At 42.6% G+C, this 25,371-nt stretch overlaps 1 protein-coding gene across 4 annotated transcripts; it reads right to left on the reverse strand.

Moving 5' to 3' along the window:
• Positions 1-211: 211 nt before the first annotated feature.
• LOC109628950 (G-protein coupled receptor 22-like) lies at positions 212-17,375 on the reverse strand. 4 transcript variants are annotated; one of them, XM_020086411.2, is made up of 2 exons: positions 16,869-17,375; positions 212-4,035 (listed from the first exon to the last, which is right to left on the reverse strand). In XM_020086411.2, the coding sequence occupies exon 2, from the start codon at positions 3,917-3,919 to the stop codon at positions 2,222-2,224; it is 1,698 nt and encodes a 565-aa protein (XP_019941970.1). In that variant the 5' UTR covers positions 3,920-4,035; positions 16,869-17,375; the 3' UTR covers positions 212-2,221. The 4 variants fall into 4 exon arrangements, with proteins under 4 accessions (XP_019941970.1, XP_069373153.1, XP_069373160.1 ...); XM_069517052.1 differs by lacking the exon at positions 16,869-17,375 and adding an exon at positions 14,656-14,801; XM_069517059.1 differs by lacking the exon at positions 16,869-17,375 and adding an exon at positions 8,897-9,044.
• Positions 17,376-25,371: the final 7,996 nt, after the last annotated feature.

A 25,371-nucleotide genomic window follows, 5' to 3' on the forward strand; every position in this document is an offset into this window, starting at 1 on the left:
CGTTACTGTAAAACGCCTTCAAATAATACACTTCAAATAATACACTTCAAATAACCCTGACCCCACAGTAGAAGTGATATGGCCCTGGAAAGATCAAATTAAATTGACATTCCCTAAATTAACAAAATTGGTTAGTTCAAAAATTTTAATTTGAAAAACAATAACCATTACATTGAGCTATGCAGGAATTGACACAATGAACAGAAATAGATCAATTCTTATATTTTTAATACAGATTTGGTTCTGTCCTATACAATAACACGTATTATAAATCTTATACAATACTAATATGTCTCTATACACATGGTCATAAATGTACAGTACAGTGTACACACATACAGTATTAACACAAATACACTTACATGAATCTTTTCTTTACAGTAACTTTCCATCTCACTCGAGAGTTTATCACAACGACTGATTTTCTGTCCGGCAGATGATTGTGATCAAAGAAAATTTTAATTTAAATTCTAAAACGCAAAACAGTCACTTCAATATTTACATCCCTGAAAACTGTACATGAATACACAATAACTACTGTCTTCAGCCCAGCTCATAGTGTAAAAGAGGTGAGGATGAGGGAGGAGATAACCCAAAAGCCCCATAGGAGCTTTCCAAGCCCGTACAAAGTTGAATGTGTTCTCTATCTACGAACGGACATAAATCTTCTACCTACTGTAACAACCATAACGCAACAGCTTTTTGAGGACTGGTTTAGTGTTTCATGTCCATCATGTCTGGAAATGAGACATGAAGCCCTGAGGAGAGAGACAGATACAGATGTAGTGTAACATGTCCAGGACTCGGCCCTCCTTAAGAACAAGCGGTTGACACAAGGGGACGTCCCCTCTCCGTGGTTGTTTCACCATGATTGGATTCACCTTCAGTGACTACAGTGAGAAGGTTTAAAGATGATTTTCACAAAATATTGCCCTTTGATTCCCACTTAAAAGCTGAAGTGATACAATTTCAGTAATATTACAGTGGCCCGTCATATACACATAGTTACAGTAGCTCCACATAATTTGTTTTCCCGTTATGCCCTGTGGCCCTCTGCTGTTAATCAGAGGATTTACCCTCCCTCTCTTCTTCCTCTCCTCTGTAATCTAAAGCATCACAAGAAAACCAACAATTCTGTGTTCACATTCTCTTAGTTCACATCCTCAGGGTCATTGCTTTGCTCACGATTTATTGCACATAATCATGGACACACACGTATACGCTCTTGTTTGTTTATTTATGCACCCCCACCCTACCACAAACACACAAGCACACAATCACACGTGTAAACATACAAACACAATCACCCAAATATCCTCGACTAAGCCATCATGACCATTAGTTAATTCTTCATTTAAAAAGAAAAACATGCCTTTTAGGTTTAACTTGCACACATTCTTCTAAAATATGCTGCTGATAGGAACATTTTCTTTGAGTCAGTTTTTGCAGTTTTCTGATTTTGTTTGTGTGAGTCTGTAAACTTATTTCTGAATGCCTGCATTTACCTGCCCTTAATTTGCCTAATACAATATGTGCCAACACTTTTACTCTGATGCATTGTTGTAAACATACAGCAGGACATTCAGCACCGTGTGAATATCTTAATAACTCAATTAAGGCATGAAAAAATAAGGGAACGAATGAGAAATACATATTTGAATCAATATTATCCTCTCTGACAATATCTGTGCAGGTAGATATAGGTGTGCTTTCACAGATAATGACTGAATATAGATCCGTGTGTATATGTGTGTGTGTGTGTCTGTGCATGTATTCATGCAAATGCAAGTTGAAAGTGCAGGAGCAATAATGTATGTGTTTTCTGTGATCTAACCTTTACCCTATATGTGAAGTACATAATATAATTTTCAGTAGCCATGGTTATGGTGTTTTCGTAATTCTTGGCTAACGTTGCCATGGAGAAATGATGGCCAACTTGTCAGTCAGGAAGTGGACTAATGAGGGTCTCTGTAAGAACAGCAGAAAGCTGCCTCTAATTGGAGCTCAGGACTCACCTGTCTCCACATCTGCATGTAAGAAGGAGTTTTGTCCTGACCTTTGTAAACAAACTGGCTCTTATTTTTCTCTCACCCGTGCATGAATAGACACCAGATCCATCTCCAGCAAATTGGAGACATATAATTCTTTACATTCACACACACACACACACACACACACACACACACACACATACACGCAAACACGTGTGCATGCTTAAGCTTCATTCCTTCACTGCCTCAGTGAGGCATCGATCAGTGCCGTCACTGGCCTCCACCCGTGGTTTACGACTCTTCCTCTGGCCTCCCCCCTCCACCCAGGAGTTATGAATAACAGTCCCCCCGCTGACAGCTGGGTCCACCTGCAGAAGGGATACCACCCTCTTCTTGACCCGTGTTTTGAGGGCGCGGCGAAGCTTCTGCCTGGTGAAAGCATAGAGCAGAGGATGAAAGATAGTGGTTCCATAAGCCATTGCTAGGAAGCAAAGGCGAAGCCGCACCAGGCTGTCGCTTGGACCCAGACACAGGATCAAAACGTTGACCATGGACAAAGGGGCCCAGCATCCCAAGAAGGTGGATATGATGATTAGGGACATTTTTAGGACGCGACGTTGGCGTTCCCGGCGGTCCCTGTGTCTGCGTACTGCACGCCTCAAAGCAATGATGGCCGAAACTGAGGCCTGGACTCCCATGGAGGAGGCAGGCAGTGGTGAGGTGGCGTGGGTCTGCATTGTTGAGGCTGAAGCCGAAGCTGGGGTTGGAGAAGCAGGGGTAGCTGGTGTGGTTGCAATGGGGGTGGTGGCAGCAGTGCTAACTGTGGTGACTGTTGCTCCGCTGTCAGACATCCCTTGGGGCATGGAGGAGAGCGGTGGGGGTGATGTTGGTGTAGGTGTGGGAGAGGGGATGAGAGGAGGATGGCTAAGGTTCTGGTTCTGGTTGGAGGACACTACCTCTGTGGGCAGGCTCAGGTCCTTCTTCTTCTGCCTCCTGCAACGTATTCTGCAGGTGGAGTCCTTTGTACGTGAACCCCTCATCATGTGGGAGCCAATGCGGATGTTGAGGGCCTGTAGGATCCTGGAGTAGGTGAACAACATGACGACTACAGCGATGAAAAAGCAGGGCACTTGGAGTAATAAGTGGTAATACATTGCCAGGCCTGTGTAATACCCCTGCCCTCCGACACACAGCAGTGTCCTGTTCTGCCATACTGGTGAGAGGTGGTGGGAAGCAGAGGATGGGTGAGTGGAGGGTAATACGGAGGGAGAGGGGGAGGAAAAAATGGGAGTCAGTCCAGTGGTGAATTCAGGCTCCTTATTCTGCCTTTCCAGCTCCTCATCTTCACCATCCTCCACCATTGAAGAGAAGAAGTCCCCCTCAAGGAAGGGCAAGAAGAAGACAGCCAGAGACACAGCCCAAACTGCTGCCAGGAGAAGCGCAGCACGCCTGGGGGTCAGCAGACGACTCGCCGGACGCACTGAGATGTCATATCGGTCCAGACTGATCACCAACACATTGACTGCTGTCGCCACGCTGGTGAATGTGACACAGGCCTCATGAAAGCAGCACAGCGTGGCCAGGCTGCCGACTCCACTTTCGCTAGCAGGCAGCAGGATCACAGCCACAGTGAGCGGCAGACACAGCAAACAGACCAGTATGTCCAGCACATGGAGGTTGACCGTGACCAGGTTGCTGACTGAATCCACCAGGTTGGATTGAGCGCAGTAGAGCACAAGCACAGTCAGGTTGCTGCTGAAGCCCAGCACCAGCTCCAGCATCAGCACAGTAGTCAATGACACCTGGAAGCCCAGAGGGTAGGGTGAGCTCCAGCCCTCCTCCACACCCACCTCGCCACCGCCATCCAGCAGGCCTACCCCCTGGCCGTCACTGGTCTCCAGGAGGTCACGATAGCCTTCGGTCTCCATTGACGTCTTGGCACTCCTTCACACATAGCAACAGTGGCCGCCGCCCCAGGCCATGCTCAGTCTCTCCTTTTCTGCCCCAACAGCACTGAGGACTATTGTTGGATCAGTGGTTGATTCTATGAAATAAAGATACAGAGAAAGAAGATGGTGAGGACACAGACAGACAGACAGACGGAGGACACACACTAAGCAGTTTAACAGTCAGCTCGTCTCATATTTACTCAAAAATAACACTGTACAAACAACAAGTACAAGCCAAACTTGTCAGATTTCACAAGTGAGGGGAAGCCATGAGTTGACACAGTGAGGTGAAAGAGATCTTGGCAGTCAAGTGGAATCATGGGGTGCAGTTCAAGCTGCTGCTGATGACCCATGATGTCTCACTGGGCCCAGGCAGTTAGACAACAACACCCTTCGCATAAACAACGATAGCAGTTAGAGCAGAGAGAAATCGTGGCAGGAGTGTCTCTTGGGGGACATTTGCAGGTATGTGTGCAATAAACAGAGGATTCTGGACAGTGTAGATGTTTTAAAAAAACCAACAGGGATTTATTTCCTGGCTACAATTACAGTTCACGTATGTGCTGAATCCTGTTACAAAGATGCTTCTACTGAGCATGAGTGGGTGGATGTTTGATTCATTATTATGCAACATACATTATATGGGTCAGAAAAGAAGCTTGCAGCATAACGCAAACATGCAAGAATCAACCATACCTGTATTATTAAGATGGAAGTGACATGTTACATGCTGTCGATAGCAGTTAAATCTACCTTTACCTGTAGCTACCCACCTGGTGAAGACAGTTAACACAATAATATAATTCTGTCTCGTTTTATCCACCAGCAATATAATTGTTAGGCCGGTGGAGAGACCTTATAGTGCACGTCAACATCGCAGGCATGCAACTGAGGGTGGCAGCAGTTAATAGTTGTCACAGGGAGATGTAATGAAGATGAATGGATCAATGATCCGCAGATAGTGGCACATAAACAATGCAAGTAGAGAAAGACTGGCTCCCCCTTTCATCCACTCTCCACTCCTCCCTTTCTTTCTCCTCTGCTCTCCAACATTCCCATCTGCATACTCTCCTGTGCACTGGGAAGGAATCATACAAAGTCCTGGTTGATTCAAGAAGAGATTCTTTATAGAGTAGGAGAATATTCAGCTCCCTCTGTGACTCTGGATGAGGAAGAGATACAGGTTTTCTTGTTGACAAGTGCTGACCCCGGCCTTGGCTGTCAAAATTTTCTCTGCCACAGCTCTTTGCTCTCACTCTCTTGGCTGGCCTTTTCCCTTTCTTTTTATTTCACAGTTTTTCCTCCCATTTGTCATGTGGAAAGGACCTGCAGGCAGGATAGGACTCAGTGTGGAACAGTGGTCTATCTTAATCCACTAATGGGTTCCATGGGGTTTGTGATGTTGTTAGAACATTGATTTAAAGCATCATCGATCTGCCAATTTAACAAGCCCGAGGCAAGAGAGTGCACAAACACACTTGCTATCCCGTCCTCTCGAGGGTACCTGCACTCTCATTTTGAGAACCACATAAAATAGTCCATTACCTTCTTTTAACACCTGGTGCAGTTAGAGAATTGTGTCCTTCATTTAAATGATCAAATATCACAGTATCACAAAGTATGTTGAGTTTTATTAATTAACTTTTTTTTGTTGGAAACAGATTTAGTTTACATTTTTTTCTGGACCCAAATATAAGGTCATTGTGAGCTTTGACCTTTGACTACTGAAACTCCATTTATCTTTGAGTTCAAGTGATAACTGGTCTAAATGTAAAGAAATTCCCGAAAGCCAGACTTGATATTTTGTTATGAGGCCACCGTGACCTTAAACTTTAACCACCCAAAACGAATTAGTCAATCCTTGAGTCCAAGTGAACATATGTGCCAAATCTAGTTTTGTGAGGCCATCCTAACATTTAACCATCAATCAGTTCCTCTGTGAGTCAAATAGAATGTTTGAGCCAAATTTGAAAGGATTTCCTGGAGGTGCTCCTGAGGTGCTCCTGCATTCACAAGGCAAATTATTTGTTTTGTGATGTCATGGTGATGTAAATCTTTGACGACTGAAACATAATCAATGAACTTTTTTGCCCAACTGAATGGACGCAAGGTTAAATCATGTGCACAAAAAAGGAATGGGCGGAAACATTATGCTGTGGCCGGCGTAGAGGTAGGATGCTATAACACAGCAAACTAAATAAGACTAAATTATATATATATAATAAAGATAATTAGCTCCTGTTTTTCACAAGAGTAAAATTAGGAGAGATTACTTCAGTCTCATCATCCAAGATTAGGCCATCGTTTGAGTCCAACCAATAATTAGAAGTGGATGGTGATGAAATGAGCAGACTCAATAGCTTTCAACAAACAATGTGGCTAAGACAAACAATGTGTTATGAGTCCTGTGATAATGGAGACTCAGAAATGAATGATGAACAAGAGAGATACAGAAGAGCCTCAGATGAAACAGTGGAGGACGTCTGTGTTAGGATGTTGTTTGAGGGCAAGACAAATGTCAGAAGCCCTTTGTATGTGCAGCTGTGACTCTGACCTGCAGGCAGAAAGAGTCACAGGGAGAGAGGGAAGAGGGAGATTAGACAAGGTGCTGAACTCTGGTTAGAGTTTCTCATGACCTGCAGTGTTTGTGTATTTCACTGGGAAATGTAAATACTCAGGTTCATTTTAGGTGAGAGATCGTATTCAAATGAACAGTCCTGGTAAATGAGAAGTCCATGTCAGTGCACTGCTGTAATGGCGTTTTGGTTGTAATCAGCGTATTGTGCTGTTAGCAGACTACGTTGTGACAACAATAAATAGCTGGAAACAAGGTGAAAGAAATTAAATTGCATCCTGTGATTGACAAGTCAGACAGAGGGGACAGTGGCAGAGAACAAAGAGCTTTAGGCATCGAATACAAAACATGTTATATTAGGAAATGACCCAAATAAACAGACATCAAAATATCAAAAAAGTTTCCTGACAACTCTGCTTTAGAAATTAATATGAAACAAATTTCGTGACACTCATGCTATGCAAAGATGAATTGCGTCATTCGCTTCACTAGCTTGACTTGAAATATTCGAACTTTGAAACAATGAAATTTGTCTCCTCAAGATTGTCTTGTGGACACATCACCGCACTGGCTTCTCTAGCGTGTCCACAACAGGTACAACGCATCAGTTGTAGCTAGTTCAGCCATGTTTGAAAACGGACAGCGCTGTAGACCAATTGCTTTAGCTGAGGAGTATATTCCCAGGTTAGTAACACAAATGATACTAGCGCAAATTCAGTCCATCAGTCCATCAACTGATTTTTATCTGGCTTTGCAGGTGGTGATTCAATTACAGTGGCTTCTTTGCTTTGCTCCAGAACAACAGCAACAAACTGACAGTATCCTTGACTGCTCAGCTTCCTGGACCCTGCTGTCAGGGTTATTATACGTGTTGGGTACGAGATGAAAGGTTGTCAGGCCCTTTTTTTTTAATATCGCAAGGTAAATGCTACAGCAGATTCTGTTGTCAGTCAGGGACTTCTAGCCTTTTCTCATCTCTTTAGATTTTGTAAACACTTCAGATAAATGCTAGATATCCATATATTTAGCTTTTTTTTTTCTCCTGATGACACGTGTCTTGCCAGAGGCTAAATCAGTTCTGCAAAGCACAAACAGGAGGCATTATTTTTGGCCCGGACGACATCTAAAAACAGCACAATGTAAAGCATTTGACAAAAAGTGCCATGCCAAGATTTAATGTTTGTTTTCCTTACCCATTCCACATCCTCCCATCAAGTTTATTGTTAATCTGTCCAGTAGTTTTGTGTTATCCTGCTAACAAACAGACAGACTAGAGTAACACACAGTAGAATGCACCTCTGCCAAGGCTTCAGTCCCCTGATGAAACCATTTTTACACCCTCATAAATATCAGTCTCCCTCATAAATATCAGATTTCTTCGAGAAATTATTCTCGAAGTCCACCAAGTTTCAAGGTAATCTACCCAGTAGTTTTTGTGTAATGCTTTTAATAAAAGTTTTATTCTGGATGAATCCCACCACAGTAGGGGGTTGATGCAGACAGAGCAACTGGTGGAGCAGATGCTGAAACCAGAGCAGGTGGAGGATGTAGACTGATACTGGTTATGTCTCCATCGACCCCAAAGATAACTGCAGTGAAACACACTCTGCAAAAAGACTGTAATCAACACAGCGATACGGCAGCTCAGTGGATGCCAAGGTCGAATTCAAGTTTAAAGTAAATGACAAAGCCACAACCTGCAGTGTGTCAGACATTGTGTTTTGTCTTCAGTAAATGAGTAAATACACTAAAATGTTGTTTGTGATCTTCCCTTTAATGGATAAGACATTATATTGATTTCCTTGAGGCTTACTCAAACCTTAACCATAGTTAATACTTGTTCAACCCTTACATGAGACTTAACCTAAAGCTGTCCCCAACCTAACCTATAATCTAACTTAACCTAAACCTAAATTAACCCAAACTTTAAACATGTCTTGACCTTAAGATTGATAGATTTGCATAATGGGGACTTGTTTTATGTCTCCATAAGAAAGATTAATCCTCATAATGTATAGATTCCAGTCCCCCCAACATGAGTAATACCCATAGACTGTATATAAAGAGGTAATACCTGGACCACACACACACACACACACACACACACACACACACAAAACCTTGTACTTCTATCTTATTGAGGACACGTATTGGCATAATGTATATCCCTTGCCCCTTACCCTAACCCCCAACCACCACACCTAATTCTATTCTATTCTAATCTAATACTAAACCTAACCTTAAAAATGTGCCTTAACATATGATCAAGCCTTTGAAAAGTGCCAAAAATCTCCTAATATAACCAAAATGTCCACACTCTTTAAGGTCTATGCTCAAAATTTTCCTCTTGAAGATGTAAGTAAAAGTACACAAACACTCACATATCTATTGCAGGTCTGAAATCAGGCAGAAACAGTAGATTACACCTGAACCTTTGTGACATGACTGCTGTCCATTGTGTTGCTGAGTGCCGGGGTCTCACCCTGCTGCTGTTTCAAGAGCTTGTCCTCCACCAGGTCTGAGAGTTTATTACTTTTCTCCCCAAAATATAAGATTGGAAAAAGAAAATGCTTTAGTAGTAATCAGTCTCTGGTTACTCAGATAATAAAATGTTTACACAAGGGCATTGTATCTGACCACAGATGCACATGACTGTGTGGCTTCATTGTGCTGTGGTTTATTTGGGCTGCTATACACAGAGAAATTGCCATCTGTTTCTTCTCTTCTCCTTGTAAAATTGTAAAATGTCAGTACAAAATGGTGAGACTAGAAAGACGCATTTGCTCTTTTATTCTGAGGGACTGACACCAAAGTTGACATTTAGGGAAGAAATGGAAACAGAGAAAGACAGATGAGAAGTGTCCGGAGTGAAGGAGAAAAAGAGGGAAAATGACAGAAAGCAAAGATGATGATGGTGCATGCAGCACACTGAATCATGGCTGCCTAAGGTATCTCCAATGTCTGCAGTGAGACAATCGATCAAAGGCTTAATTTTCCAACTCGATTCATCCAGCAGCGCTAACAGCGAGCAGCCACCAGCTGGGCAGCAGCATCCCTGGCAGGCTCCCAACAATACAGCCTGCACAGTGACAGACACACATCCAAACCTATACCTCATGTGTCTCTGATTAAGAAAACTTCAAGAGACAAGCACAAATCACTGACTCTGAGTATGTAAGAGGTAGGAGTGTAACTCTCAAAATGTTAAAACTAACACTGCTGCTCTTCATCTAAGGCCAAACAACACTTGACACTTTAAAATTTAAAAATGGGTTCTCATAACTCCTGCCAGCTCACTGAAGACACGCAAGCACACCATGTAGTCCACAATGCATCGCTAACTGCCACCCACCCACACAGCCAACGACCGCCGGCCCACACGCTCTATCGTGTGCTCACCGCAAGATATGGTGGAAGATGGATCACCGTCCGGTTTGAATGGCATGGTGTGTGCTTTATAAACTGCTGAATCCCAACAGCACTTGCATCTAAAACAAGTGTGCGAGAGAGGGAATGGGGGGGTTGAGGTAAGATGAAAATGAGAGGTAGGTGAAGTGAAGGAGCGATGGATGTGTGGAGGCTGAGGGATGTGCAGATGGATGCTGAGTAGTGTGCTTACTGGAGGGGAATGTTTGTTCCCTGCTCACTACCTCTATCCATCTCTCTTTTGAATAGTCCCTGTTGCACCGCCTCGCCTCCCCCTGCACCATCCATCTTCAAACACATGGCTCCCTGCTTTTACACTGAATATATAGACTATTCTATGGTTTTGAGTATTGTACTAATGCAACGTTGCAGGTAGCCTATCACAGACCCTGTTGGTAAAACAAATAACTCATATATCCTGTCACTTTATAACCGACAAATCTGACAGGATGCCACATGAACATCAATAAGGAAGCCAGAGTAGGCAGGTTGATTATCACAGCCTATAATCCATAGGGGCAGCTCTATTGAGAGAAGACCTTGGTCTCTGGATTGCTCTGGTCAACTGTGAGGCATCATTAACACCTGACAGCGTGTTCGATGGATTTCATTTAGCTTCACCATTCATTAAAGACACCCATCTGAATCCTCTATCCAGCGATGACGTCCCAAGACTGTAATCTTGCTATTACAAGCGCCACCCATCATAAGCAGTAATTAAGGCTGCCACGCAATCTTAGCCCTTAAAAACAAGAGGAAATCAAAATCAAGAGCGAAAGCCGGCGAAATGAAGTAAAACTGAGTAAATCAGCCGGCTGTTCAGTGGCCCCACTGAACAGAGCAACCATGATTACTATTAAAGAGGCTGAGACAATATAACAGGATAAAATGGAGAGATATAACAGGGTTCATTATGTGTCTATTATACCAGTAATCTCTCCTACTCTTTATGTGCTCTGGAGTGATTGGTTATGATTAGCGACGACTCTCTTTCAACAGCGGTTGTCAGTGGGAGTTACTCTAATACATCTGCTGAATGCAACCGACGAACTCAGGTAGAATGTGTGCTGCGCAAACATGTCGATTTGTATTGTGTTGTTGTGAAGTAGATAAGTAGTCAAGTCAACTGGGGTCTGTGGTCGCTTAATGCTACGTTGTTGATAAAGAACCAAATCAACAGCTATTCGATTGCCACTGTTAAGCAGGAAGAAGCCTCGACCCTTTGCTCCTGTGTAAAAACACTGAGCATAGACATACTTGATGATTGTTTGAGTGATTTGTTTACAATAACATTGGTAAGTGGTACCCCACAATAACACCAAAGGCTGCACACCTCAAAACAGTGCAAATGAAAATAAATTCAAAGTATCCCTCACTTGTCTTTACACCACACATGTGGTCTGAGCTTTGGATCAAAGATGTGCAGATGGTCAGCATGTCTGATTGTGGAGATGACCAAATGAGAAATTGAATGGTGTAGAATTGTATTACTTTTCTTTAATATTTACACGTTTATCCATCGAGCCCACAAAATATGTAATTTAGGTATAGTCTGATCGACAAATCAACCCACCATTCATGAGGTTTTACCCAATTTTTATCATCAAATAACGAATTGAAATCAAACTGAACAGAAACACAAAAACTAAAAACAGACATTACATCAGTAGCAGAAGGGGTTTATGACCTATACTGTAGCCAGCCACCAGGGGCGATCAAGATGCTTTGGTTTCACTTTGAGGGAGCTATCGTTTGTCCATTTTTATATACAATACTTATTTATGCTGCTTCAAAAAAATTAAGGGAACACTAAATCACACATCAGACCTTGATGAACGAATTATTGAAGTTGAAAATCTTTACTGATGTACATTGTATAATTTGTTGAGAACAAAATGATGTAAACCAAAATCATCAACCCATAGGGCTGAATTCAAAACCACACCAAAAATCAGATTGGAAATTTAAATCACAGGCTGATCCAACTTGCAACTCAATGGCATCAATGCCTTTGTTAGCCAGGAATTGCCGACACACTCTGGCCACATGAGGCCGGGCATTGTCCTGCACCAGGGGGAACCCAGGGCCTGCCGCACCACGATAAGGTCTGACAATCGCTCTGAGGATTTCATTCCTGTATCCAATTCTGGTGTTCTCTGGCAAATGCCAATCGAGCTGCACGGTGCTCAGCAATGCTCCTCCTGTTCCTCTTTGCACAAAGGAACAAATACCGGTCCTGCTGCTGGGTTGATGCTCTTCTACAGCCCTGTACAGCTCTCCTTGTGTAACGACTGTCTCCTGGTATCTCCTCAGCTCTTGAGACTGGGCTGGGAGACACAGCCAACCTTCTTTCAACCGCACGTATGGATGTACCATCCTGGAGGAGCTGGACTACCTGTGCAACCTGATCAGGCTGCAGATGCAGCCTCATGCTACCAGTACTGACAAGGACACTAGCAGAACACAAAACTAGAGAAGGAGGAAAGGAGAGAGCAATTGTCTGTGGCCACCACAAGCAACACCATTTCCTTTAATGGGTTGTCTTGCTATTGCCTCTCAATTGCACCTGTTGTCAATTTCATTTGCACCAATGCAGGTGAAATTGATTCACAATCACTTGTGCTTCCTAAATGGACGGATTAATATTCCTGACGTTTAACTGAGCTGGTGTTACACTGTGACCTGAATTTTTTTGAGCACAGTACAATGATTGAACAAACATGCTTGAACAAATCAAACAGGTAACCACTGCACCATAGCACCTATAGTGAACAAAAAGTCCAAAGAGTACCTTTCACAAGGCATCCCAGTGAAACCATGAGAAACCCCAGTCAGAGCAGTGATTTTGAAAACATCTGAATTCTAATCAGAATAATCTTGCGCATGCTGTCTGAGGTATAGAGCAGATGACGTCAGAAAACTGGGAAAAATAGACCTGAAGAATAGAAATAACAGATTAAGTGGATGTGATGGAGTATTATAAAAAGAAAGACTTGAGGCTGTCTGCTTCAGGTTAGAATGATTAAGCTATTTCAATCCAGCAGGCAATTAGAGCTCAATTAATGCAATTTATCTCCAGCAGACAGGATTTCTTTGACCGAGAGGCAACTGTACTATCACACCATAATGACGCACTGAGGTCTTACCTGAGGGAGGGGAACACCAACACACACAAACATGGAGCTAAACATATTACAGACTTATGACACAAGAGGTTTCATAACAAAACCACAAGGAGGCACAGAAATAGTTATTATTTATATAGAGCTTTTCTAGTCTTGATGAACACTTGAAGTGCTTTACAGTACAGTGTGCCATTCCCCCATTCACACACACATTCATACAGTACAACAACACGTTTTGTTCTATGATGGGCAATTCGGGGTGGACACTTTGGCATGCAGATGGGGAAGACCGGGAATCAAACTGCCAACCTTCTGGTTGGAAAACAACCACTCTACCCCTCAACCACAGCAGAGGTACAATATATAACTTTGGCTGCTGGGGGTCTCTCAATCAAAAAAAAAAAAACTAGTTTGGTGATATTGTCAAACAGCATGGGATCATGGGAGTTGTTGTCTTGAAAATTGTTGGATAATGTAAGTACACTTACACTTAATACTTGTGGTGACAATCAAACTTTATACTTACACCATATGTCTGTCAGCGTCTAGCGAGTGAAGCAGATGCCTCAGCAGCATTAATATATTTATGTGATTATGTTAAAAATATACCTAAATATGTCATGTAAACAAGAAAGCAGCTGTATTCCTGGTCTGCAGATGGGCGGCCACACTGAGTCTGTTAAGTTTTCACATATGGGTCCACTCCTCCATGTTGCATCTGTCTCCTTGCTCTTACAGGCTTTCTCACCGTGGTCATTCCACTCTGCTATCTCTAATGATTTATTGATCCATCTCATCTTTCTATTTGCTTTCTCCCCAATCATCCTCCCTGCTTTGGTCCTATCTATAGTGCTGAGATCTTCTCCGCCTCTGCTCCGTCTCTATGCACTTACAGACTTCAAGCGACATTGTTATTTTCTATATTTGGTAAGAGGACTAAGTGTAGCATGCTTTTAATTTCACACAGAGGACGCGAGTGCACTGGAAAGGAAGACGAGCAATCTCAGCCATCAGTAATAAAAATGTCTGCGTGCAGGGTAAGTTACTGGTGTTTATGATGTTTTGACCTTTTTTGTTCTGTACTTTTTGTTTTGTATCTGTAGTTTTATACACATGTGCAATCTTATAGTCAAACCAAGGTTAGTGAGATGTCTAGCTTTGGTCAAGTCGGCTGATTAAAAAGAATATGGCCATTCAGCTCAAAAACACTGTTCTTATATTGGAGAATACAAATATAAACACACAGTTTAAGGCTTTTGCAGCAGTCAGTACGGTGTAATCATTATTTCTAGTAACTAATAGTGAGATTTTGTCAGTGCAGGACTAAATTTTAAACCAATGAACATAACAGCTTAACATTTTTGAATTGCCATTGAAAAACAAACTTTTTAATGCTATATCAAATAAAACAAAATAAATAGTGGTGATAGTAATAGTTGTAGTTTTAGTTGTTCCAAAATTCATATTCATTGTAAACCAATCCCAATATCTAATGCTATTTCAGGCCATTTCTCAAAAATAACACAAAAGCTGTCCGTGAAACCTTTCATGACAATAAAGAAACCTTAAAAAAAATCTTGTGTGCTTACCCCGCACTGCTTTTTCTCTGTGAGAAGCCACAACAACACTTTGACCATCTCCTCTTCAGTGCCATTATATAAAAGGTATATACGACTTTCAATCAATCAACGCGACAGAGGTACAGCTCTCCTTTGGTCACCACACTGCAGTACAACACTGTGACGTCTAAATCAGAGAGTGACACGTGTGGTGGAATATTTCCCCCACCAGCAGCATCAAAGCTTCTCTATAAATACATGCACCGACACAAACACACAGTGACCCACATGCAAAGCAAACACAGGGCTGTCAACAAATAATGTTAAAAAACAAGTCTCCCTTTGAGATTCATATAGCAGGGATTCTTAAGTGGCAATGAGCATACATATGAGCAGGAAATCACACGGAGCCTTAACTATTAGATTTTAATATTCTGCATCTGCATTCTGTTTATACTCATCATAAAAGATAACTGGGGAATGAACAGCCCTAGTGTCGGCTACTTTATATCAAGATGGGCACTTGAATACCTTTCAAGAATAAGTAACTAATTGCAGTGTTTGATGAAAATCACAATAAATGTATAGACTGAGGAGGCTGTCAAGAAAAAAACAAAAATTTTGGAGAAATATACATTATGCTGTAAAATTGCTGTGTAATATTGTTAAATTTTAAAGCTTCATTCTCAACATTTAATTTTTGTTAAAATTAGTTTAGTGTCTCTTTAAAAGACTACATTCTGAAAGTTCTGCTGATTTAAAAAAAAAAATCACACTATATAATAACACTGCATCAGGCACAAATTGGGATTAGGGACATTTTATGTTTCCATCCATCCATTATCTATAACGCTTCTCTGTGAGTGGCGAGGTACATACTGCACAGGTCACCAGCGAATCAACTTTTTTCAGTTATGTGACAGCCTCTAAAAAAAGTTTATTTTAATTAAGACAATTACAACTCTTTGATGGCAAAAAACGTTCCAACTTCATCCCAGGTGATCACATGATATAGAAAAAATACATAAAGAAGCCAAATATCCAAGAGTTTGATTTGTGGTTTGTAAATGAAAAGCACTGATCCATCACTGTTTATCAACTCATGCAAGCGAGGAGCAGTTTGACATGAAATCAATAGGAGCAGTAACCTTACAGAGAATATGTTGCACTGCAGCAGGAAGAAATCCACTACAGCTTCAGACCAAACATGTTCCCATTCCACGTCTCATGAACAAGTGTGCAAAACAATCTCACTGTCACTGCTCCATAGTCACACAAGTGAGGAGACGGGGCTAGATTACATAAGGAAATATACGGTAGTATTTGTAGGCTTCAAAACCATTTCTGGCTTTATGCACAGGAGGAAACTTGAGGTAAAGAGAGAGCATTATGAATTCTGTGCTGCACGGTGACACTCATCATATTTCAGATTTACATAAAAGCTGAAGTTAGGCGAAGAAAATGCTAATGTTCTGTCAAGCTGTAAAAAGGGTTATCTTTGGATGAGACTGTTTCTCCCTCTCTTTCTTATGATGGGGGATTTTAAAAACGCAGAGCAGCTCAGTTAAACAGTCCTTGAAATCTGTAGGTCTCATGGGGTGATGAATAGCAATTACACATCACGTGCACTATATGTGGAATCATTTGACTTGATTGAAACAATACACGTCAAATGTTTAGTTGCTGCACTGAGCCAGAGCTCTTATAGACCATCATACCGGACAGCTACGCGTCAAGCGTGGCGCATCCATGTGACTGAGGCAACAACAATCACTGTGGCTCCCTGGAAAATGATCAAATAACGTAACACTGCAGGCAAAATGTTGTGTGTTCCTGCATCATGTGCGCTGTTTCACATTGGGTTTATTTCCCCCCTCTGCTCCAAGTGTCGTCGGTTGCTGCACATCTCGAGGAAGCCAAGAATGATCCAAGGATTTGCGTCCCACACCAGATCAGTCACTTCATCATCTTCATCAATGCAAACAAGCGACTAGAACGAGCCAGTGACAAGTCAGGAGGCTGCGATCAAGTGATGTTTTATGACTGAATGAAAACAGGTCCGGGCTGATCCTGTCCCACCGATAGACAGACCAGCATCCATTTCATTTAGCTGAAAACCCTTAAGTCCAATCTCCAAATCCAAACCCCTCTGATTTCATCTTTAAAAAAACACCATATTCACTGTACATGCTTCAAATAAGTGTCACGAGAAGAAGTGCAGCAGTCGGAGTGTTGGAACTTACCAGTTTGCAGAGTGGGAATCCCCGCTATACATCCCTACTGCAGGTGTCGGTGCGCTGCGCTGCGCTATGTCTCCGGCTCTGGACCCTGATTCACTTGAGCGCTCTCCGGGACAGCCGACTGTCAGCCAAAAACGTGACCAGAATAATTTGCCTCCGTTTTGCCATAAATATTACAGCGGGGGGAGGAGTGAGGGAGGAGAGGGGGTGAGGGAGAGAGAGAGAGAGAAAGAGAGGTGGTGGTGGTGTGTGTGTGTGTGGGGGGCTCCTCCAATCCCACTCCACTCCACGGTTATACACGCACACAGCGCAGCAGCCGCAGAGGCAGTGGCTGCATGTCAGTGCACCCCCCACCCCCACCCCCTGCTCACAAATACAGGTACACTATGATGTCGGGGGGAGGGGGGGTTGGGGGTTGTGTTGTTCCTTTCACCTTTTCCCTTCCTCTTCTCACGCAAAGCTTTTGCGCAGCATCCTTTCGGAGGATGCGCCAACCGCACGCCGGAGCGCAGTCGCTCCGTCCCAGCAGCAGCGACCAATTACGGCGATCCTCTGCAGGCGGAGGGGAGGGGAGGGGAGGAGTGGGTGGGAGGGAGGTGGTGGTGATGGTGGGGTGGAAGGGTGCAATGGAGAAGAGGTTTTTTTGTTGGAAGGGGGAGGAGACAGGGATGCAGGAGGTGGGGGGGAGACTGGTGTGTGTGTGTGTGTGTGTGTGTGTGTGTGTGTTTGTGTGTGTGTGTGTGTGTGTGTTTGTGTGCCTGCGTGTGTGATGGCGAGCCTCTCACAAGGACGACCTGAGATTCCTCAAGGGTGAACTGCTCCTCTGTAGTAATTCAATGAGATTTCCCCCCATACTTCCCCCTTTCTCTCCCTCTCTCAAAACATATGACACACACTTCCCCTGATCTCCCTCAAAGTAAAATGATTGGATTCTGGGCTCAACTTGATGATATCAGTTACCACCCCCCCATCCCCTCACGCACTGTAGAGGAGGATCAGGCTTTTTGGAGTCTTGTGTCTCTTGCTTTGCTGCACACTGAGTGTGTCTGCACCTGCTTCTGTCAGACTCTAAATTTCCATGTGGCGACTCAATCGCCTGATGGAGGATAAACTGTTGAAAGAGCAGATTCATGAGGCTTGACGCCATATTTCACCTGCTGTGATTGTCTCATTGTTCTGTGCATCCTCATCCAGTAAGGACATGTGTGCAGAGATCAAGGTCACTGACTTTAAAATGTAACCTTGAGCGCACAAAGAATATGAGGTCTCTGTCACAGCAGTTCTCAAGCTGAATCACAGATGGTAGTTTTTAGCAAAGGTCTCCTTGAACCTGTTACACCTGCTTCTACAATTTCTGTCTGACCTGAGTATAAGCATGGTGGTATAAATGCTGTTCACACAACCTTGAAGTAAAAACATTTCGTGTTATAAAATGTATATCCTGATCTCGACAATGCATTTTTTTTTTAATTATTGTGATTCAGTCAGGAACACTTTGTCATGAATTACCTATTTGTTGCACAATGCTGATACAGTTATGATTGGCGCTGAAGGCTCCATTCCTTGGATGTTCCCTGGATTAGCCGAGCAGCATGCTAAGATAAAATAGGGAACATGTACAGAACCCCCCGGTTGGCGTAGCAGGCAGGGTACGTTTGTTTAAGATGAATATCGTTTACGACAACCGTGTTTGGACTCGCTGCTAAAAGGTGGAGGCTAGGGTGGTGGAGGCAGGTTGCAGGCAGCAGACGTGGGTGGCAGTGTAGCTGAGCAGGGATCAGTGAGGATGAGGTCGTATTTAAAGGGACCGCTTTGGTGAGAGAATGGGCTGTGATTGGTGATCATTAGCTGACAGCTGAGCACATGACTCCTTGTCCTGCATGAACTAACGCGATGCTTCATTAGCGTGAAAGGTGTGTTATATGTTTAAAGTAAAAGTTTACATTTTTTTAAGAATGCAGATTTGCTTTGTTTACGTCATTTAGATGAGAGGACTAATATCATTGTCCTGACAGTCCAGGAATTGTGCATCTAACAGCCGGCAGCTATTAGCTTAGCATAGGATAATGACTAGAAACACAGGTTGGCCCAGCACAGTCCAACAGCTACAAAATCTGCCTGGCAACACTGCTAAAGTTAAATAAACAACACATTATGTCTTATTGTTTAATCTAATAATGGCTTCCTGAGGTCTAAACTATTTACTGCTTTGGTTTTTTATTTCATTAATCTGTCAGTGTCAGACTGTTTCCCCCTGTTTTGTTCCCATTGCTTTTTAAAGTTTTGGAAGTATTTATTCGCCTGCCTGCCTGCCTGTGTATGAGAACTATAACCTTGCCTTTTCTTATTAAATGTGACATATCTTCTCACCTGCCTTGCCTTGGTCTGCTATTTGGGACTGGTTAACTTCAAGCTTTACATGTGGAGCACAGAAATGTATATAAGGAACTGTAACTTCTTTGATTCTTGGAGAAACAGACTTGGACAGTCTGACTTCCCAGATTTCAGCAGCTTTTTTTTTTGCCCCGTCAACCCACTTCACCCTCTCAGCACCTTATTTTCTACACACCACCTTTTCCTTTAACTGCACCACACGTTTTACAGGACACCGAGGCCCCCCCGCTAGCCTGCAGCCACCTTTTATTCCTCTACAAACATGAAAACACTGTGAGTTGCCCTTGCTACCGATCTTCATCTCTTGTGAGAACAGTTGCAAATGCTAAGCTAGTCAGTGACCAGGAGCATCTGCTATACACCCACATACCATATGTCTGTGACACTCATGCAAGCAAAAATAGAGAAAAACATCTAAACAAGCACACAAAATACCAGAAAGCAAATCAAAACACACATGGAGATAACGTCCACAGACAGAAGCCTCAATATGAGACATGTGCACACGCTCAAACGCACAAAATATTCAGTCAGTATATATATACTAAGACATACTCTGGTTTATAAAGCAAATACAAGATCCCCGTCGGTGTAATCTATAGGAAAATATCATCCATCATGACTTTCAGCACACTATCGTAAATATTGTATCACTGCCTTGTGTACTCCGCCATCACCTCATCTATTTCACTGATTTCCCATATTTCTTAAAATGCCTCACAGGAAGGAAGGAGCCTACACTTGCCTCGTGCAGCTGTGGTGTGTAAGTAGCAGCAGCTACAGTAGAGCACGAGTAACCCAACATGTGACTGGGCGGATGGAGCTTCACTGTACGTACAGCTCCTTCTTCTGCTGAGGATTCTGTTCCACTATGGTTGTTAGATGAAAGTCAACACTGCCAAGGCAAAAAATAAATGCCCCATTGATTTTAAGAAGTGAGTTCAAACTGTGACATTTTTATCAGATGTGTCAGTGAAAAGTTTCACTGTGTCAGAAACCCAGGTTGTCTACATTTGTCAAATTATCCACAAGGAGGAGAAAGACCGCCCATCCAACAAAGAGATGCTTGTAAATTGTGTCTTTAATGTGCAAAGCAAAATCATAAAGTATTGGGGCAACTAAAAGGGAATTTATTTTAAATTTTTTACAAGAATACAGTAGTAACATTACCAGGATAAAATTATAATTTAAGGGTATACGTAACTTGTATTTTAGTATACGTTTCACAAATAATGAAATACGTGATTTTGGCTTATCAGCATCACATTATCCTCAGTGTAAGGATTTTGAAAAGATTGTGAAAGAAACTGAGTTTATTCTGCAGATGACACCACACAGTCTTGGAAGAAGTTGCCTTTGTAATGGAGAAGGAAATGTTTGGTAGTGGTCGACTGCGGAGTTATCTTGGTTAAATCTTCACTTGACAAAACCCCTGATCTTAGAATGTTTTTCTGTGACCAAGAATGTACAGTGACCTCCCAGTTCCATGCCTGGAGAGATTTTCCCATCAGGCATCAATAAAGCATCACATCAATCAGATTTGTGGCTTTATTTCTTTTCTTCTTCTCTACACTTTGTATATGACCATTTGTGGTCTCATTTTCAGAACAATGTAGACATGGCACACTTATTGGAGTGATAGTATGCATTGGCCTGTGTGTTTACTGTACTCTCTGCAGTCGGGGTTTTGAGTGCCTCCCTGTGTCCTGTCTACCAGCAGCCCCGGTGGTGAGGGGGTCCGTGTCTCTGTCTGTTTGGTGCAGCATCAAAGAACCTCTGGCAAACCAGAACACAAGTCAGGACCTGAGGCTCAGCCTGGTGTTGGACATGCTGACCGATCAGTTGCACGATTAGATGTACCTGTACCCTGAACTAACCCTTGAAAAACACTGACAAAGGTATATTAATTTTAGGAACGATAAAAATAAGAGTGCTTTACAGATTCAGGTAAGAAAAATCACTGAGAAAATCGACATAGAAAGATCAAAATAGAAAGAAGCAGACAGATTATCTGTCATGCTGCACATAAGCACAACAGTGACTTCAGCTAAGCCTAAATGCTCACATTTATAATGCTAGCATGTTGGTGTTTAGCAGGTGTAATGTCTTACATCTCAATTAGCTGTATCTGCATTATACTGATATGTAAAGAACAGCTAAAGCTTGAGCTGAAGATTAAAAAGACCACTTCCACGCACTTTATTCAGTTAGTCAATACAAAAGCCGAAAAGAAAACATGACAAGGTCATATGTTTACCTGTCAACAAATCAATTAATGTCAACGCATCCCACTATAACAAAGACATGAACCTAAGTTCTGACCTGGGTCCTGATTTTCAGGTGTAAAAACATCTTGAAACTTTAATCATGAGAACCGACTGGTTGGATTTTGCAAAGTTGAATATGTCTAGTTAACTGTCTGGTCCCAAACCTACACATACAGTAACTACTTCCTGTTTATATTCTATATGAGAGCTTCAACACAGTAGCTGAGTATCAACTTTATCCATTATTTCCTTTTAAAAATACAAAGAACTTGAACCAAAGACTAGTGCTGCTGCCCCCTAGTTTAATAGCCACCTTTATTTTCCCAATCTGAATTCAAAGCTCCTTGATTACGATGTGTTTTAAACATATTGAGGATAAAATTTGGAATATTTCTAAGCACAGATTAATAATCATACCCTCTTGAATCTGACCGAAACTGCTTTGGAAACATCCACGTATACAAATAAATCTTGACATTTGTGGGATACAAAGATGACCAATAAAGAGAGTTGAAGAGAGAAAGAAGGCAAGGAAAGAGAGAGAGTGGAGGAAGACAAAAGACAATGCAGCAGCTGTTAGATATGAGTCCAGCCAATTAAAATCCTGCATTATGGAGGAGGTGAAACAAATGTACCTTTCACCAATATAAAGAAGGGGAAGCGGGGCAGCTCTCCAAATGCCAAATGTGAAGTGTATTTGCGTAAGAAGGCGAGTAGTTTTCTTTACCCTCTCATTAGTGAACTCAGGCAGTAGCTCCGGACATGCACAGTGGGTCTGATATTGACTCTGTCACCATGACTGTATGACCCACAGTGGTTGGCCACCTTTAGCTGGTATTTGGTAGAGGCTGTAAACCATAATTTTCTCGATGCAGTATGCCCACTGTGGGTCCGCCGGCTGCTGCTGTTCAAATAAGTCTAATGGGCTGTGAAATTAGTTTTATCTCTGCACACAATATGGCTAGAGAACAATTCTGGACTATCAAGTCTCCCTAAAGGCTAGGCTCGGAAAATGTATTTTCATTTTAAATTACATACAGTGCACCCATTACGAAAACACTCACATTTACATACACCATTCTTTAGTAAAGCAGTAACACATTTTGGCCAGCATGAGTACGCTCCAATAAGAGAGAGCAGGCACAAGTGTCTGTTTGGGTTCACCTGCACGACTGTATGCATTCACCTGTGCTTCTGCTGTCAAGACAGTCAGTCAAGACATTTCTGGTTTGATTAAACCACAAAGGGACTGCATGATGGATGGAAGATGAGATGAGAAGTGACCCGTCACTTCACCAACTCCTCCCCTTTCCACCCACAACCTCTTCCTACCTGACCCTTGCCCGTGTGGTCGGCTCTCCCTGGGCGGTGTCTGACATCCCTGGTCCTGTCTCCTGCCAAGCTCCCCCATGTACAAGCCTGTCACTTCCCTCCCATCCCCACTCAGCCGTACGCATGACTTCTCTAGCACAGCAGCAGCAGGGCCTCCCGCACCCCACATGCATGCACAAATGTCATCATTCTCAACAATGACTCTACCACTACAAACTGATAGCTTTTCTTTTTATTTGAAAACCTGGGCCTCAGGGTACCGTTTGATTGAGAATGAAGATATTACTTGAAGCTCGCCACAGATGATATGCTGAATACGAGCGATGGAGCCCTGGAGCCCACTAATCCAAACTGATACACCTTACAGACGGCTTCCATACATCCATCAACAGAGACAAGGAGGGAATAATCTTCTGTCTCACCTTGTGGTCTGTTTCCATCTTCACTAAATGACGATTTATCTGCATCACTGTCATCCCTTTCTCTCAGCGTGTTTAAGGCTTCATCCATACTCTTTCAAAAAAAAATGTTTGGTTTTATTCCCCATCCTTACAAACACACACAAAAACCTATATCACATGGCTTTAAAACTCAGTAGTGTGGACGCCAGGCGCACTTGTAGCTGGGTAGATGCATTTTTTAAATGAAAACATACCAATGTGGATGAACAGCCTCAATAAAGTTGTTGTAAACTGGTGATTGTCCGTTACAGAAATCACTCTAGACACATTTCAGTGAATCAATAGACAATTACTTAGGAAAACTGTGGTGGTCACATGAAGTCAGTAAGTATGCACAAGACCAGAAAAGTAATTTGGGTAATGATCCTTCAGGTCCGGAGCAATGGCACAGTTTGAGTCATTAAGGGAATGAATTGTTAAATTGAAGATGGTGATTTTAGATAAGTGAAGCAGAATGAAAAACTGAGGGCAAACTTTACTTATTGAAAATCAAAGCTGAGATGTGAGCTCGAAGCTTCAGCAGGAGCTCAGCCGACAAATACGTCTGCAGCTCAGGCCAGCGGCTAAGTGGGGTCAGAGGTCAGTAGATAGAGATCTGCACCATCTCTGAGAAAGCAGGCCTGCTAGCTGCCCTGAGAGGCTACAGAGTAAAGTGTAAAGAGTGTGATACCACTTAGCTCAGTAGCTAAATCCTGCTGAATTGCAGCAGATTGTAGATTGATTCCTTCTTTGAGAGCTTACTATAAACAACTTATTGGTTGTTGTAAGTGTCTCTGATTGAAAGGGTTGCTGCATGAAAACTTCCATCTGGGGCTCATGCCACAGGGAGAAACCTTTTTCTTTTTTCAGATATGAACCTTTGCCTTTTACATATGAGGAACGTAAAGCAGGAGGTTTTCTGAATCAGATGCTTTCACAACAACAGGAAACATCCCGGAATAATCAGGCGAGGGGTTGTGCCTGAGTAGTAATGGTGTACAGATCGATACTTGATATCCATACGTTTGAGCTCAAATGTGTCTGCCCTAGGTTTGATTCTCAAAAGATTGATTTTCACATGCAACACTAATTTGGGTACTTGCCAGTTGGATGGAACTACTTTTTACTGTCAGTAATGCAAATAACTAGGGCTCTATGAATGAACCACACACACAAACTCCAAGGCATGTTGATGTCATGATGAGGCAGGACATGACATTTAAATTCAGCTGCAGAAATCAGCTACACATTGCCCCTGGCATCGGCCTTTATTGCCAAAACCCCTCGAATCTTGTGTATCTTTCCAGGATGACATCTTCGTTGCTGTCTTCTACAAATATTTTCATTCTGAAATATTTGTCTTCTTCCAGTTGTCACCTCAGTCAAGTGTTAAAATGATCAATAGTATGCCCACTCACTTGCTGTGAATTTTCCATAAAGCTCCTCATGTATTCTCACATGGGCTCACATTTTTAGACATTTTACAATGGGGCTGGCAGGAAAAGCACTCAGACATTTGCGTTCTCAAAACTACCCCTTTGGACAATCAGAAAAATGGTTCACTTCAGTACATGTCTTAAAGCAGCTATAGATACCCAGGTTCATTTAGTCAACATGTTACACCACACTATCAGGAATACATCTTGTCTGTGTCGCACAAGTTTCAGCGAGCAGGAAGGGCCTCACACGATTCTGTCTCATTTCCATCTCCCCCCTCTCTTCTGCAATAGCTACTTTTCCACCACTCTCTGCTTCCTAGTCAGCTGCAAAATTACAGATTACAGATTTGCTAACAGTCAAGAGAGGGAAGTGGATGCCTGGAGGGAAAAAAGATTGAAGAAAAGTGGCACAAGATAGGAAGGGGAGAGTATTGGCTGTACAGAGACCTGAAAACTAAAAACTAAAAATCTTGGGCCATCAGTAGTTTGAGCATAAGCAGAAATACAGAGCATGGTCAGCTGAATGACAGTAAGGAGAGATGAGAAATGGCATATGCTAATTTAGGATCATGCGCCTCAGACATCCCATGAGAGCCTTTTAATAGGACTCAGGCATTGTGACACTCAGGTGGCC

Source organism: Paralichthys olivaceus, chromosome 2 (assembly GCF_024713975.1).
Source record: "Paralichthys olivaceus isolate ysfri-2021 chromosome 2, ASM2471397v2, whole genome shotgun sequence".
Classification (NCBI taxonomy): Eukaryota; Metazoa; Chordata; class Actinopteri; order Pleuronectiformes; family Paralichthyidae; genus Paralichthys; species Paralichthys olivaceus.